The sequence below is a fragment of the Lemur catta genome, chromosome 3 (genome assembly GCF_020740605.2).
Source record: "Lemur catta isolate mLemCat1 chromosome 3, mLemCat1.pri, whole genome shotgun sequence".
Lineage (NCBI taxonomy): Eukaryota > Metazoa > Chordata > Mammalia > Primates > Lemuridae > Lemur > Lemur catta.
In genome coordinates, this window is record NC_059130.1 from 22,654,029 (window position 1) to 22,672,384 (window position 18,356).

General features: G+C 39.5%; 1 protein-coding gene across 8 annotated transcripts in view; it reads right to left on the bottom strand.

Moving 5' to 3' along the window:
- The window catches only part of LOC123633855 (phosphodiesterase 4D interacting protein), a 175,631-nt gene that overhangs the window by 79,608 nt on the left and 77,667 nt on the right, over nucleotides 1-18,356 (bottom strand). For all 8 annotated transcript variants that reach the window (XM_045544824.1, XM_045544823.1, XM_045544812.1 and 5 more), the window contains one exon: nucleotides 15,146-15,260. In XM_045544824.1, coding sequence (XP_045400780.1) covers nucleotides 15,146-15,260 — 115 coding nt within the window. The remainder of the gene's footprint in view (nucleotides 1-15,145; nucleotides 15,261-18,356) is intronic.

Sequence of the window (18,356 nt, forward strand, 5' to 3'; positions counted from 1 at the left end):
CGTCCTCCCCTGCTGGCAAGGCTGGGCTCCCGGTACGCCTGCGGCCACCCGCTGCTGACGCAAAGCCTCGGAGGCTGAGGGTCAGATTTCAAGATGGCGCCGCAGCCGGGCGCCGGCGGCCTGCGTGGGTCTCCTCTGGGAGCTGTAGTCCTGGCTGCCGCTCCCGGCTCTGCGCATGCGGGCTGGCGGGCACGGCCCCTCTCCCGCTGTTCGCGGGGGAACGCAGACCCAGCGCCCAGTGGGCACGCAGTGGAGAGCCGGCCGGGCGCTAGCCACAGCCGGGCCACTTGCATCTGCTGAGAGCTCACCTAAAAGGCGCACCAGTCCCCTGGTGGATCCTCCCGCCTCTGCAGGATGTCCTGAGGCTCCTCGTGGGGAGGAGAAAGCTGACTCCCCTCCCCCGGTGTCCACGGGTAGTGCCACGTACCCTGGATGGAGCAGCCTGGCAGCGCCGCTAGGTACCGCTGCGCGCCGCCCCCCTCCCCCCCGCCTGCAGCCCCGCCTCCTCCCCTACCCAGGCGGGTGCTGGGTTAAAGGCCCCGGGGCTGCGAGGCGGTCGGGGGAGGGTTGATAACCATCGGGGGTGGGGGTGGGAGTTCAGTTCTACCCTTCCCTTGATTACTGAGCAGGAATATCCAGAAAAGAGAGGACAAGTAGTTTTTCCCCTCGATGATGTGGGGTGGCAGGAGGGTTACTACCCCTGGGTGACTTGCCATGTTTAAAAAAAAAAAAAAAATCAAGACAGGGTACACAGCAGTCAGTTGAGAAAGAGTCCAACAAATACCACGTGAATGCGTCTGGTTAGCCAAGATTTTGAAGATAATAGAAGAGAAATGGGCTTTTTCAAGAATGTAGCCACCGGAGAATAGATTACCATCACCGAATTCTCTTAAAGGCTCAGGTAGACCACAGTCCTTATCTTAGGGGTGTGGAGTGTAGACAAACACCAGCACAAAAGACTGAGTTTCTTTGAGCTAGAGAGTCCAGGGTGTCCGCGAGTGCTGCTCTCTCCAGAATTAGGGCTGGGAATTTCAGTGACTTCGCTTAGTACCTTGTTTTATTCAACACTATACAGTAGTAAGTCCCCCCCCCCCTTGGGTATAGAACTTGGAATGCACACGAAGAGGAGGGAAGCTGGAGTTCTGAGTAGGTGGAATGTAGGTACCATCGACCATAAAAAAGGAGTTATTATACCTTCTTGGCTTGAGAGGCGTGCAGACACCAGACTGGAGGAACAATAAGCAATTACTTGGAGTCCCTCAGAACAGAACATTTCCTAGTTACGATCATGCTAAATTTTACTAACTTGGCCTTGTGAGGTAAGACCAACAGCATCTAAGTTTTTCCGAACCCTATCCTCAAGACAAAACCCACACTCCTAAGAGACATACAAATGCCTTCTATGAGAGATCAAAATAAACCCTCAAATTTCTTATTGAGGATTAAATGAGATGATTTTGGGGAAATGCTTTAACAGTGTTTAGCTCATTAAATAATAGCTAATATTGTTATTTTAATAGTGGAATATTTTAAAGTAATTTTTAAAACATGTGGCTCTGCACACATAAGATTGTATTGTTCTCTTATTTAATCACCATCGTAGCTCCTTAGAGCTTGGGGTTTAGTAGGCTACAGAATTTTGCCTATGTAATTTCACCTAATAGGTATATTCTGACCCTAAAACCAAGAATGTAAAATAGAGTTCCAAATAAAACTACAACTGTATTTTTGCCTGCCCCTAGGAATGTGAGCTTCAAAGTCAGAAAAAATTAAGCAACAATCTGGAATCTATAGTGATCCATAGAAAGGTAAGGAGTTTCTGCACTCACCCAAACTGGTGGACAGACTGCCTGCCAGGACATTACCCTGTTGTATCCAGTCTTAAGTATTGTCCTAAAGAGCAGCAAGGACTAAAAGATCCATAAAAGTGCAAATTAAGACATTTATCATGGTCTCATCTTTGACAGTCAATGCAAGCAAGCCACCACATTCTCCTACTAGGAAAATGCTAATGAAACAAAGTGCCTTTTGGGAGCTAACCCTGAATAATACTTTGTATTGTTCTCTGTTCCTTAATAGAATTTTGTATCTGATAGTCTCTACATTTTAATGACAACGTATAGATAGCTTGGTGTTAAGGTCCAAAGGGATATACACCAAGTTGTTTGTAGTGGTTACGTATGGAGAGTAGAATTATGGATATATTTTTTTTCCTCACATTTGTTTTGTATAATTTTCTACAGTATGTATTGCCTTTGTGGTAAGAAAAAAATATTTGTTACTAAGAAAAAGGTAGGCTAAACACATTTTGGTATATTCATATAAGACAATACAGTACTCGCTGGCAATAAAAAAGAATGAACTTAGATATATGCAACATGGATGAATTAAATCTTAAAAACACGTTAAGTGAAACAAACCATATACAAATAAGTACATCCTGTATGATGTATGATTCCACTTATTTGAAGTCTAGCAACAGGAAAAATAAATCTATAATGATAGAAGTCAGGAAGTGATTGCAGGGTAAGAAATAAAATGAGAATTGATTGCACAGGGGCACAAAGAAATTTTCTGGGGTCATGAAGATGTTCCATATCTTGTTTTGGATGATGGTTACATGGGTGTGTACAATTGTCAAAGCTCGTTGAACTGAGCACTTAGATCTGTAGATTTTATATATATTAGCATATTCCAATTTAAAAAGATAAAGAGTAAATAAAAGTATGTATTGCCCCAAGATATTTAATCTGGGGGATTTCTTTGGCAGAAAGTAACCCCACTTTAAACATAAGAATAGTTTTGAAAATTGGGAAGATAAAATGTAGTCCAGCAGAAATTCTATAAGAGGCCTAATTGCAAATTAAAAACTTTGTAGTTCCTAGCCATATGACCTTTGGAAAATATTATTTTATATGCATGTTCACACCTCACATTTATAATTGAAGCAAGCCATGTTGTTAAAACTTAGGGTTTGTGATGATTTATAATAGTATAGGATGATTACTTCTAAAACTTATTGAAGCCACATAATAAAGGAAAATTTGAGAACAAGTTTCATATTATGATAAACTATTATGATTAAACAAACTTAGTTTTATATGTCAGCAGTTTGCCCTCAAAAGGGATTGATAAATACATTTACAAGCACTTACTAGCTGTATGCCCTAGGTCAAGTCACTTATATCTGGCCCTTAATTGCCTAATCTACAATAAAATGTGTTGAATTTAAATAAGTTTTCAAACTTCAGCATACATCAGAATCAGCTGGAGGCTTGTTAAAATGAAAATTGCTGGGACCTACCCCCTTGAGTTTCTGATTCAGTAAGTAGGTCTGGGGTGGGGCCCAAGAATTTGCATTTTTAACAAGTTCCCAGATCATGCTGATGCTGCTATCTGGGAACCATGCTTTGAAAACTACTGAAGGAGAACTCCCCTACACTATATTAGTCAAAAAGATCAGAAGTTCTACAGATAAATGGAAAAACCCATTAATGAAGAATTACTTCCAAAAATCTATGTTAAATTCAGAGAATTATATTTCCATTTGGAACAAGATTCCTAAGTATTACTGTGGTAGGGGGTCTTTTGTACTATTTCTATTTTGACCTCTACATTTTGCAGTCTGAGAACTGTCTCTTAGAACCATAGCCACTTTCATACTCCCTGTGTGGCAACAGGATTGTAGGGTTTCTAAGACCTAATTCTGGGCTGGGAGGGAGTTTCCAAGAGAACCAGAGAAGTGGAAAATCTCCATGTCCCAAACCAGTTGTATTAGGTTTCACTGCCCTAGTTATGACATTGGAAATAGCTTTTCTAATTACTAAAAACTATGCCAAAAAAAAAAAAAAAAAAAAACGTGATTTTTGGCAAACAAGCTAAGGCAGATGAGGAAATGCAAGAACGTCCAAGTAAAGCCAGTTAGGCTTTGTGGTAACACACAAAGCAGATGTGTGATTTCCCTGTGCTGGTTGGAAATCTGAAATCAGAAACAATCATGCTTTGCATTAATTAATAACACAGCATTTCAAAACACTTGTTTTAAAACCAAGGGATTTCCAGTACATCTACAGATTGCAGTAATATGGTTATCAGCAAAATCTATCTGATAGTAAACATTAGAGTCTTTCAAGTCAAGTCATTAAATACCCATAGCTTTTTAGGTAAATTTTAAAGCATATGTTAAATCAGGCAATGAGCAAGAATGCAAACTCAGTATGTCTTTTCTCTGTCTTCAGTGACCTTTCAGTTTAGTTGAAAGGGAGAAAAAGTGCATGCTACAATTAGAACAATTGATTGGTTAAACTAAATGGCACTGACTTAAATTCAGTGTCAGTGCAGAAAAGGTTGAGATTAGTATGGGCTGGTACAGTTGAAGGGCCTGGCATGGCACCTGAGAGGGGTGTTAAGATGGAGGAGGCAAAGGAAGGGCATCCAGCAAAGAAAATAACTTTCAAAGCTGTAAAAGTTGGGTTAAACACAGTGCTAGCCTATAGGTAAAAAAATGTTGGAGATTTTTGAATGGCCAGGTTCATCCCTCCATACTCCTCTATAATTTTTCATTTACAGAGAACTTGTATCAAGGGCCAGCTGTAAGCCAGACACTATGCTATGGAAGGCCTTGGCAACTAGAATTTGGTTAATGTTTTGACAGAGAAAAAAGAATTTGGACTTAATTATGGACTTGAGCATTTTAGGGAGATTAGCAGGCAACAGGATGGATTGCAGTTTTAGGATGACTACAGGAGGACCTGCTAAAAAGACATCACAGTTATTTATGTGTGGGGTGATAAAATCTGGTGTAGAAATGGAAAAAAAAGTGGTAAATATGAGAATTGCCTTGAAGGAATGAGCAGTACTTGATGACATATACTCAGAGAGGATGTAAGAAAAGGGTTAAAGATGGAGATATGGTTTTGGATCTGGAAGACTGGTAGAAAAATGGCATAAACCAACAGAAATGTGGGAGTTGGAGCATTCATTTGCAAAAAGATAGTGAAGATATTAATTTGGGATGTGCTGAGTTTAGGTGACTGAGAAAACCAAGTGGAAGACTAACTGGAGCTGTCCCACAGTCTAAGCACAGATGAGGGGGAGGAGAGTTTCAGGAATGACAGGGATGGCTCATATTGTCAAAGGCTAAAGAGAAAGTATCAGGATAGATGAGGTCAAGCACAGCATTTCCTGATGCGAATGGGTATAACTGGGTGGACTTGCAAACATCAGAGTATACCATTAACTCCTCAGAACCCTTCCCTATCAAGCCAAATGCTAAGTTTTTCCCAATCATTTTTCTGAACAAACCTAGCATGTATTATCTTCACATTTTCCCTACTTTTTCCATTTCAGGTTCTTCAAACCTGATACCTGAACTATAACAGCCTTAGAAGCTTATGCCTCTAATTATCCTCCATATTATTTCCAGAACATTCATAGTAAAGATCTATCATTGTCCACTACCTATAATGTGAAGTCTAAAATGCTTAGCCTGGCATTTCAATATCTGTACGAAAAGATCCTAACTTACTTCCCTTCCAGCTTCATCTTATACTTCTTTTCTAGCCAAACGAGAACAGGGTAAACTTTTGGATACAGATTTGTTTTGTTACCTGTATATCCCTGCCTCCCTCTTCGCTAATTTGCTGGTCAGGCCTTTAGTATTCCCTTGATTCAGTAATTTTTGCAGAGCGAAGAAGAGGCTGTTTGAAGTCAAACGCATTTCTAGACTTTTATGAAATTCTAAGCCCATTGAGAAGATTGAGTCAGGTGTCCCATGGGGAAGAGGAGAGATAGAAATGTCTTTGAAATCAACAAAAGAGGAGAGGGTGAGATTGCACCCACATTGGCAAGAGATTGGAGGTCAAAAAGTATTAATAACAAGGATTCACCTCCCTTCCATATTAGTGCCCTGGAAAAGCAGCAGGATCTCAGAGGGGAAGGCAGTAGGATAACTTGGAAAGGTTGGACTTTAGGTCAAAGAGGTCTGGCTCCATAAGATTCCAATACAGCAAGCTGTTAGGGTTGGCAAAACCATGTGTGCTAAGGTGGGGGTGCTTTGGTGGTAAACCAAGGATCAGAGTAATCTTGGTGCTTTGGCACCTGGTAAAACCTAGGGACCTTTAACCTTTACTTAACTGAGAGCCAGTAGGAAGAATTGGAAATACCAAATGTATGAAATTGAATTTCCCCCCAGCCTGATTAAGACAAAGATTTTAAATTGATTTAAAGAAAGTAATGTGATATTTCTTGTATAATTTTGAGATTTGTGAACAAAGAATAATACCCACTATAAACCTTTTTGTGGGTGTTCATTAGTGCTTAGTCCTAGACCTTTTTACCTCTCTCTTTTTATTCTCTTCCAAAGTCATCTCATCCTTTCCCCTCTTTATACCAGTGGCTTCCAGTTTATATCTTTATCCCAGAATTCTCCTGAGTTCACCTCTCAAATAGCCAGTTACCTATTTGATATCTGCATATGTATGTGTCATAGACACCTCAAAATTACCATAGGAAAGACTGAACTCTTGATTGACATGTTCCCTTTGTCTATAGTGCCCCCTTTCCTCCTAATACTTTTAATTAGGAGGCAGCAAACTGTGGACTGTGGGCCAAATCCAGCCCCTACCTGTTTTTGTAAATAAAGTTTATTGGAACATAGCCATGCACATTCCTTTATGTATTGTGTATGGCTGTTTTCTGGCTACCGTGGCAGAAACTTTACAGCCTGCAAAGCCTAACTTGTTTACTATCTGGCCCTATACAAGTAAAGTTCGCCAGTCCCAGCTCTTTGCTTTCTTCAATGTACTTATCACAATTTGAAATTATTTGTTTGATTACTTGGTTATTTATCTGTCTCCCTCATTAGAATGTAAGCTCCCTGAGGGGAAGGCCCCTGCCTTTCTTATTCTTACTCCAGGACCTATCAGCACCAGTCCTAGCCATGAGAGGAATTCAATAAATACTGGAATTGATGACAATGAATGAGCTGTTTATGTCTATCCTCCTTCCAGATTAATCTTTCTAAAACAGAGGCAGATATCACTCGTGCACAGAAACGGAAACCCAGTGACTTACCCATTAATCATAAACTTCTTTACCTGCCTCTTAAGGCTCTCTGAATCTGGCTTCACTATTTTTCTAGCCTAAACTCACCATCCTCCTATATATGTTCCATTACTGCTACTGCTTCTTAACCTTGAACTTCACCATCTCTTACCTCATATACTTGGTCTTTTCTACCGCTAACACCTACACTGTCAAAATCCTATCCAACCTTCTAGTATCTCCTTTAAGCTATCTTTCTGAATCCCCTCAAAAGATATATGTCTCTTCTTGAAACTTCCAAAATACTTTTGGTACCTACAGTAATTTGTGTGTCATTTCTTCATGCTGTCTTCTCCCTAGTAGCTGGTGAGCTACGTAAGGGAACCAGACCTTTCTTATCTTGATATCTGCTATAGTTTGAATGTTTGTATTGCCTCCAAATTCATATGTTGAAATCCTAACCCCCAAGATGATGGTATTAGGAGGAGGGGGCTTTTATAATGCCCTTATGAAAAGAGACCCCAGAGAGCTAGCTAGCCCCTTCTACAATGTGAGGACACAGCAGGAAGTCTATGAACCAGAAATTGGCCCACATCAGACACCGAAACTTCCAGCATCTTGATCTTGGACTTCCCAGCCTCCAGAACTATGAGAAATAAGTTTCTATGCTTTACAAGCCACCCAGTCTATGGTATTTTGTTATAGCAGCCTGAACAGACTAAGACAGTACTTCTGATACTGTACAAGATACTGCTTGGAACAGTATCTTTCTAGATCTATGTAGATAATCATTGAATGAATGAGTAAATCAGTGCCTTTCCTTTTCATCTCTCCCTATTAAAATCCTATTCATTCCTTACAGACCAAATCTTTGCTGCCCACCCCAGCCCGTAATGATTTTTCCTTTCTCTATGGCCTTGTATTTTTTTTCATCAGTGACTTTCTTAGATTGTAATCTCTAGAAGACAGAGACTAAACTTTATACAGCTTTGTGTTCTTCCTTCACCTAACAGTACCTTGCACATTATAAATGCTCAATAAATATTTTTGATGAAGCCACCTGTTTTTCCACCTCCTTTTCTGCTCAAAAGGATCAGAACTATGATTGCTTTAGCTGATAAGTCCTGCTTCTAGGACATGTTACTAAGAGAGGTTGTCTGGGAGATAGTAATGATGAATGAGGATTTGTAAATGAGTCTCCAGCTTCAACATTCATCAGCTTAAGAAGGGATACTGAAAAGCTACTCTAAAAAAATCTCCTTATATGAAGTTGTCTGGAGCTGCCTGAGCTACTAATCTCTGCAAGGTTTTCAGTCTCTGCCTTGAGCATTTAGAACACATTCTTGCCTTAACCTTCAAGTCAGCTCTCTCCATGGTAACTAGGAATGTTTGCTATTTTAGGAAATATGCCTCACTGCAGGCAGTGCTATTTACATTAGGTTCCAAACAAGGCATAAATGCAATGGCTTGAGTGTCTGCTGACTTGTGTAAGTGGGAAGGTCCTTCTTAATGTGTGCTTCTCCCTAACTCTGTCATCCTGTTTCATTTTTTAAGCCAACCACATGTTAATATGTTCTGTTTATCTTATACTGGAGAAAAAAAGAAACAAAACAAGAATTCCTTCAGACCTCCCTTTTACAAGTACATCATTTCTTCTTCCTTCACACCCTCTAGGTCTGGTTTAATTTTAAAACTTAAGGAAATAGTATCAATAACTGAAATAATTGCTAGCTTTTCCCTGCAACTATGTGGATACCTTTATTGAGGAAGAGAAAAATAACTTTGTAAACTATATTAGATTTTCTGACTTCCCAGTGAAAAAGATGTGGACAAGGTACTGCAGATAGCAAAAGGCTGCTGGGTACTCAGGTCACAATGTGCTATTGATTTGAGTGGATATCAAGAAGGATTCAAAGGAACTGTGGAGTAATGTCAGTGGCATGTCAGGGTATGGCACTTTTTTCTTGTTATATGAAGTCAATTATATAGTAGAGGTTCAGGCTGGGCACAGTGGCTCATGCCTATAAATCCTAGCACTCTGGGAGGCCGAGGCAGGAGGATTGCTCAAGGTCAGGAGTTCGAGACCAGCCTGAGCAAGAACAAGACCCCGTCTCTACTAAAAAATAGAAATAAATTATCTGGACAACTAAAAATATATATAGAAAAAATTAGCCAGGCATGGTGGCGCATGCCTGTAGTCCCAGCAACTCAGGAGGCTGAAGCAGGAGGATTGCTTGAGCCCAGGAGTTTGAGGTTGCTGTGAGCGAGGCTGACGCCACGGCACTCACTCTAGCCTGGGCAACAGAGCGAGACTCTGTCTCAAAAAAAAAAAAAACCATATATATAATAGAGGTTCATAAGTATTGTTCAAGTATACTGCCACTAAAATGGGTGCTGTAGAGTGTTTTTATAGAATGGAAAAGGAAAACAGCTAAAAGAATAGTAAAATAAATTAAATAAAATAATCTTTATCAAAAGTGTCTGTCTTATTGAGAGAATGAAGGCTCTGAAGGGAAATTTCCTGTACTCAGAGATTAGAGTGAGCCTAGTCCAGAATTTCATACTGGCATCACATGAGAAATACTTATCTGCGGGAGGTAGGATAAATGAGTATTTTTCACTTGGACAATTCAACCTAGAAGTATAAGATCTGTGAACTCTCCTTTCTTCTAAGACCCCACTGTGGTGTTCTCAACTGTGAGGGGTAGGGGGACTAGAGGAAGTGAAGGAGTCCTTAGAACTCAATCTGCTTTGTCCTCCAGAATCAGTAAGGGATCCCAGGGATGACTTTGCGGTGATGAGGGGATCCTCTAGCTTCTGCAGAGCAGGCCCAAAGCTTAGAAATTGGACTTTTTTGCCTTCCACATTGAGGGGGGCTCCTGTGATGAGAGTTGGCATGGCAGACAAAGGTTTGGGTGTAATACAGTAGAACCATACAGTTAGCAGACAGGATAACATCCACAGCATAGGCTTCAGGTATCACAAAGAGCAAGGCTCACCATATGTTACCTATGCAGAGGGGAGAGACAAAGTGCTTTCTAATTGGTTTTATAAAATTTCTTACCCCATCTAATTCACAGAATGCACTATATGAAGCAGTTAATAGCTGTGTCAAGCCATGATTTGCTCCATCTTAAGAGGTAACATCAATTATTTGCTCTCCAAACAATCCTCAGTCTACACAACCACCGGGATTGCCTTTCTAAAATGCAAATCATATACTTTTATTCCCGTTAACTTTTTTTTAAATTTCCTGGTACCTACAACATGAAGTCTTTAGTTCAACATTTATGGGACATTTCAGCTATACATTTTATCATTCTCCAATATTTATCATATGTTTAGTAATACCAGTTACTCCCAATTCCTTAACTAAGTTCCATACTACTGTATATATTGTTCCTTGTCTAGAATGACCTTCTATTTTCTGCTTGCTGTATGTATTCAGGCTTTAAGGCTCCAGCGCTAGGGTAACCTCCTGGTGAGTCCCTTTTCGGAGTCAGTCCCTCTCAACTGTGGGTTCCTGTGGCACTATGCATATATTTCTATCTCCTCATTTATCACACTGTATTTTCATATTTTATTTACATGCCAGTCTTTCTTTGGACTGTAAGCACTTTGAAGGCAAGGAACCCCTAGACCAATGGTTCTCGCTGAGCAACTGTACCATCTCTTAGTGTGCATGTTGGAAATTCATGGGGGTATTTCTTTGTATGTTGTGACAGTAATGAGTGGGGTAAGAGGTGCTACATAACTTGAAATGTGTAGTACAAAGCATTGTCCCAAATTCCAAATGACTTTTGAATGTTTCATTGGGTAATGACAGAAGTAATAAAACTGTTTATAATCATCTGAACCCAGAACTTAATTTAATTCTGCTGTATATATGAACACAATGTTATACACCAAATTTTTCCATGAATTAAACTACCATGTAAATTAGGGGAATACTGGTTTTTTTTGGAAATTTACCAAGAGTTTGTCAAGTTGGCATTGCCTCATGCTCATTACTAATAGCATTGTCACTTGCTGTTTTTGAAATGTCAGCCTAACATGCCTGTATCACACTACATTTGAAGTTGTGACATTCACAGTGATTTTCGATACAGGTACAAGCACCTAACTATTTCTTTATGCCTTTTCATATAGTTGTGCCCAAGTATTTACATATTAAAGTGAACATTATTTTATTATAAATTACTTTCTTTTTATGTCTCTTATACCTACCTCACAGAGTTGTTTGGAGGCTTCAGTTAATTTGAGTTATATATATATAGCATTTAGAGCACCATCTGGCACTGTTATTACTACAGAAAAGTTCTGGAATATTCATTGATAAATATTTTAAATTATACTTGGGATATGTATTTAAGAAATCCTGTGAGTTCACCTCCAGGTTTTATGTTATAATAATCAGAACCATTTGAATATAACTAAGTGTTCTCAAGATGTTATAGAAAGTGCTTCAATGTTTCTCCTTGACTAGATTAAAGTAAGACATAATAATCATTTTGGCCGATTTGTCCCAAGCCATTCACCCTTCATTGTATTCCTGCTGCTCCTGGGGAGCGGTAACACAAACTGGCAACTTGGAGTTCGGTCTTTGCCTATGAAACAGGTTTTCTATATGCAAGGCTAAAAGGCACAGAGAGAGAATTATGATCATTAATATTACTAATAAACTATTATACTTATTAATTTTGTCTTTGTCTTTTATAAGACAAAGATGGTTACAATGTGAATGAAGTCTGACTCATCAATATCTAACTCCTAGACTACATCTTCATATCTGCTACTCATTTTAAGAGTAGCCTTACTCTCTTTCACATTGTTAATATGGGTAATGATAATAGTAGTTACCATGTTTTGAGACATATGCTAAGCACTACATATATATTATTGCTTAACCTTACGAGTAACTGAACATTAGTTATTTCTATCCCTATTTTGCAGAAGAGGAAACTATTCGGAGGAGGTATGTAACTTGTCCAACGCCGTACATCTAAAAGTGGTGACGCTGGGATTCAGATTCCAAAACCTAAGCTCATTCTTTTATACCATTCTGCTTCCCTAATTAAAATCTGGGGGACTTCATACTAGAATCAGTTACAGCAGAATCAAGATTCTTCCTCTGAACTTGAACTTAACTGTCCGTAAATCAATCTGCACCACTTGAGTATGGCTAAAAGTTCCCAAGATATTATAGAAATCACTCCAATATTTCTTTCTAGGCCACAGAGTGTAAAACAGTAGCACAGTAACCAAACTATATCCTTTCCTTTGGAATCTGAACACGTGTTGGGAGAAGGAAGTTTTCACAGGATTATCTGGATGCCTGCTAGAAGACTGCCACTTTGGGCTGTATTAGAACTGGTAACATAAAATGATTCTGTGTATACTGCCCGTCCTTAGGACCTGATTATTTTTTTCCATAAGCCACAAACCCAAAGAGAGAAACTAGGAAATGTGCTGTGGGCAGCTTTCTGTCCTCCACACTGAGAGGACTTATTACCAGAGGTCCCCTGTGGCAGAGCTTTCTAACTTGGGTGTTCTAGCCAAGTGTGCCTCAAAGCAGCCCACCATTGTGCAGAGAGACGCTGATCCCCTCAGCTCTCAGGGTGCTGGGTGGGTCCAGAGGTGGCCATCAGCAATCACCTCCAACCATGAGTGGCCTCAGTCAACTTATTTCAGAATACCATAGATGCATAATCATTTCCTATGAAAATGAATTTTTCATGAAAAAGGTTGGGAAACACTGTCTTACAGAATTAACAGCACAATAGATCAGGTTGCTAAATGTACAAAGTGTTGGGTAATGACATTAATTTTTATAGATAACAGGCAGCATTAAAGAAGCATATCAATTTAGTACAATTTATGTGACTTGATAGATTTCTTTCTTCTGATCAATGGACAATAGTATTACCTTCTGGATGTTGTACTTATTCTTGTTCTAAGCATTTTTTTAGACTGGAATAAATAATTTAGTCTCTCTGAAATTGTAATCTTTTCTGTTCTTTAAGTCTTCTGAAAACTGATACCAAACCAGTTCTTCTCATTAGCCTTGCAAATACTAAACTACATGTATCCATTTCAGTGCTTACCAAAGATGATGATGAAAGTATATATACATAAACATTTTAGTGTTTGTGTCTGTAAATATAAAACTAGAGCAATAAAAGTGAGTTTGTTTCAGAATTTACACATGCATATTATTTCTTTCAAAATGTTCACTTTGGGGACTATGTACTTTTTTCCAATGATGCTGGAGTTATTGTAATAGAATGTTAGTGTTACAGGAGACTTTAAAGATTATTTGGGCTAATCTTCCCATTGTACACATGTGGAAGCTGAGCAGTGACATATCCATAGTCATACAGCTAATAAATAATCAGGATAGAAATCTAATTCTTCTTATTCACAATCAAGCTTTTTCCCATTAAGATTTATTATAAAATCTTTTCAAGAGTCCCTTAAGAAAGTTGCCATATATTTCAACATGTATCTTAACAGAATGCCTATGAAATTTGACTTGTATTCATATCTTTAAAATTAAATGCACACACATCATTTCTTGAGTTTGTTAACCAGAGCTTTCCAACCAAAATGGAGCCACTGTCTAAAAGGTTTATAAATGTGGCCAAGATAGTGATTTCTTCTGCCCTCATGTGGCCTAAGTACTCAAACTGGCCACCTCCAAGTAAGAAGCTTCATCCATTTACCTCTATACCTTACAAATATCACCATTTTCTCTATGTGCCATGACATGGAAAAGGTTGGGAAGCACTGGTTTAAACTAATTTTTATCATTGCTCTTTATCCTGACCCTAGCCTTTGTATATGTGAACCAGTAAACTACATGTTCTATCATTAGTCTAAGGCTACTGTAGGAATGTAAGAATACCTGGTAATTGTTTTTGTTGCTTGGACAAAGATACATTTTAGGATTCATTTAGAAAGTATATTTTTAGTAAATCAAAAGCCAGTGGAACTTAGGAATAACAGTGATCGGGTGTTGGGCAGATGTGGGTGGGGGAGGGGATGGGTGTATACATACATAATGAGTGCGATGCGCACAGTCTGGGGGATGGACACATTTGAAGCTCTGACTCTGGGGAGTGGGGGGGCAAGGGCAATATACGTAACCTAAACTTTTGTACCCCTACAATATGCTGAAATAAGAATAAAAGAAGAAAAGCCAGTGGAGGAGAGGCGTTCCCTCTGAGGTAACTTCCAAGAACAACAAATAGATGAAAATCAATGCAATTATTTTCACCACAGTGAGTGTTCTCTCTTCAATATTAAAACCACATATATGTTATATATAGTTATAAATCACTTGGGGTAGTTGGCAAAAATCTAAGATGACCCCCACAATTCCCATCCCTGGCATCCACACCTTTGTGTAATCCTTGCCCCTTAACGATGGGCAGAACCTGTAACTTGCTTCTAACCAAAAGAGTATGGCCAAGGTGACGGAATGTCATTGCATAGTTATGCTATGTAATATGGCAAAAGTGAAGAGATTTTGCAGATGTAATTAAGGCCCCTAATCAGTTGATTTTAAGTTAATCAAAAGGGACACTATACTGGTGGGCCTGACCTAATCAGGTGAGCCCTTACAAGAGGGTCTAGAGTGAGAAAAGCAACAAACTCATTCCTTCTGCTGCTGGATATGAGGAGCAAGCTGCCATAGCTTCCCACATCCACACAGTAATAAATTCTTCCAACAACCTGAGGGTGCTTAGAAGCAGATCCTTCCCTGCGTACACCTCCAAATAAGAAAACACCCCAGTTCACATCTTGATTTCAGACTTATGAGACCCTAACCAGAGAACCCAGCTAAGCCGTGACAGCCCACAGAAACTCTGAGATTACAAACATACATTGTTTTAAACTGCTGTTTGTAGTAATCTCTTACATAGCAATAGATGACCAATACACTTAGATATTAAAAAGCAGGGCTCAGGTTGGAGTGAGCTATGATGATGCCACCGCACTCTAGCCAGGACAACAGAGCGAGACTGTCTCAGAAGAAAAAAGAAGTAGGGCTCATGAAAGCATGAAGCAAGTGCCTTTGGCTTTACAGCCCGACCCTTACCTGCACTTCCATGCTGTTTGGCTCCTCCAACAGATGTAGTAGTTGTTTCTCTCGAGACAGCTGTTCTACAAGCCTCTCCTGGGCAGCCAGGCTCTGACTCAGTTCTTCAATTCTCCTGAAGCAAAGAAAAAGTAAGAACAGCAGTTACAGTCATGATAATATTATTAATTTTTCAGCCCATGGTCCAGTGCAGTAGGTTTGATCTTTTCTTCAGAAAGCCATGTATTTTCTGGCCTAGCCCTCATATAAACACAAACAACTTTTTGCTTACGTTTTCCCCAGGTTCATGGACCTCCTGAAGCCTGTCCATGGATCTGCAGACCATAGGGATGTAACTCCTGGAACAAGGACCCAGAAGTTGTTTTTATGTTTTTTGGTTTTGGTCTTTTTGTTTATTTGTTTGTTTTTTTGGTGGTGGTTATTGTTGTTCCACTCAAGAAGCAGTTCTTGGATAACCATTGTGCGTACTCAATGTACTCTATCAAGTACTGGGAATATAAAGTTGGAAAAGAAACAATCTCTGTTGTATAGAAACTTAAGTTCCTTTGGTGTGTGTGCTAGCGGTTTGGACAGTGAGGAGACTCAGCTACAGTCACGCACCACAAAATGACATTTTGGTCAACAGTGGACCACATATATGACAGAGGTCCCATAAAATGATAATGGAGCTGAAAAATTCCTATCACATAATGATGTCCTGGCTGTTATAATGTCATTTTACAGTGCATTACTCATGTGTCTGTGGTGATGCTGGTATAAACAAACTTACTGCGCTGCCAACTGTATAAAAGTGTAGCACAGGCCCGGCGCGGTGGCTCACGCCTGTAATCGTAGCCCTCTGGGGGAGGTCGAGGTGGGTGGATCGCTCAAGGTCAGGAGTTCGAGACCAGCCTGAGCGAGACCCCCGTCTCTACTAAAAATAGAAAGAAATTATCTGGCCAACTAAAATATATATATATACAAAAAATTAGCCGGGCATGGTGGTGCATGCCTGTAGTCCCAGCTACTCAGGAGGCTGAGGCAGTAGGATCGTTTAGGCCCAGGAGTTTGAGGTTGCTGTGAGCTAGGCTGACGCCATGGCACTCACTCTAGCCTGGGCAACAAAGTGGGACTCTGTCTCAAAAAAAAAAAAAAGTGTAGCACATACAATTATGTACAATACATATTTGATAATAAATAATTATGTTACTGGTTTATGTATTTACGATACTATACCTTTTATTGTTTTAGAGTGTACTCCTTCTACTTGTATATATTTTAAAAGTTTACTGTAAAACAGCCTCAGGCAGGTCCTTCAAGAGGTATTCCAGAAGAAGGCATTATTACCATAGGAGATGACAACTCCATGTGATATTGCCCCTAAAGACCTTCCAGTGGGACAAGATATGAAGGTGGAAGATGGTGATACTGATGATCCTGACCCTGTGTAGGCCTAGGCTAATGTGTGTCTTAGTTTTTAACAAAAAACTTTTAAAAATTAAATTTAAAAAATTTTTAAAAACAAAGTTTATAGAATAAGGACAGAAGAAAAAATAGTTTTGTACAGCTGTTCAATGTGTTTGTGCTTTAAGCTAGGTATTATTACAAAAGAGTCAAAAGTTTAAAAAATTTAAAAGTTTACAGAGTAAAAAAGCTACAGTAAGCTAAGGTTAATGTATTATTGACCAAAGAAACAATGTTTTAAAATTTTAATGTAGCCTAAGTGTGCAGTGTTTATAAAGTCTGCACTATTGTACAATAATGTCCTACACCTTCCCATTTACTTACCACTCACTCACTGACTCACCCACAGCAACTTCCAGTCCTACAAACTCTATTCACGGCACGTGCCTTACATAGGTGTCCTCTTTTATTAATCTTTTTAAATTTTTTACCGTACCTTTTCTATGTTTAAATAAGTTTAGATGCACAAATAGCTACCATTGTGTTACAGTTGCCTACAGTATTCAGCACAGTAATATGCTATACATGGTTGTAGCCTAGGAGCCATAGACTATGCTATACAGCCTAGATGTGCAATGGGCTATACCATGTAGGTTTATGTAAGTGCACTCTGATGTTCACATAACCATGAAATCACTTAATGACATAAGGAGCGCACCACCTAGATCCCTGGCATATGTGGTTTACAGTAGGGTTTGCTCTCCTGTGAGAATGTATTGCTTCCACTCATCTGACAGGAGGTGGAGCTCAGGCAGTAATGTGAGCGATGGGGAGCAGCTGTAAATACAGACAAAGCTTCACTGGCTTACCTGCCACTCACCTCCTGCTGTGTAGCCCATTTCCTAACAGGCCACAGACTGGTACTAGTCTGGGGGTTGGTACTAGCCCCGGGGGATGCGGACTGCAGTACTATAGGAAGTTGTAGGAAGAAAGATAAAGAAGTGATTCATTTGACTTGGAAGTGTGTGAGGAAGCTCAGGAGAAAATATTTTGAATACTGGGTTGTTTTCCAGGCTCAGACGGAGAAGATTGAACAAAGGAATAAAGGCATAAAGATACAGTGTACATTTGGGGAAGAGTCAATGGAACGAAGAAGAGGCAATGGCTGGGAAGAAACTGGAAATTCTGTCTAGGATTAAATTGTAAAAGACTGTACATGCTGTGAAGTATACAAAACACAAGTTCAAATCCGCAGTTATTGACCATCTACTGTGTGAAGGCACGTGTTGCTGTTTCTCTGTGTGCTACCGTACTAAAGTTACCTGCCAGGTCCTTGAAAATGTGCTGGGTACTAGATGAAATGTTTCCAATTGTGATGATTATTCCTGTGTAAGTGTATAAGATAATGATAGCACCTTGGGAGGAAAATAGTTTGGCAGAAAGGTGAGGAACACCAGAAAGTCAAGTAGAAATCTCATAAACAAATTATAAATTCATTTAGGGTGTGAGGATCAACTAGGGTTTGAAGATAAGAAAGAACTTAAAAACATTATACAAATGTAAGCTGTACTGATGATGTTGACAAAGAATATGGATTCTGTATGAAATTCCGCATGGCACCTACACCAGGACATCTCTACCTTTCTCAAGCCTCAAACCTCATGCATCCCTTTGGCTCTTAGTCTGTACGGATGATCTGTTCTCTAAAGTTGTTCAAGGTCATTTGGTATGAACTACCTCGATTTATTTGTCAGATGTACGTGTGTTTTTCTTGGGTTTTGTTTTGTTTTTTAGTTTAACAAGTATTTACTATGATACAGAGATGAGA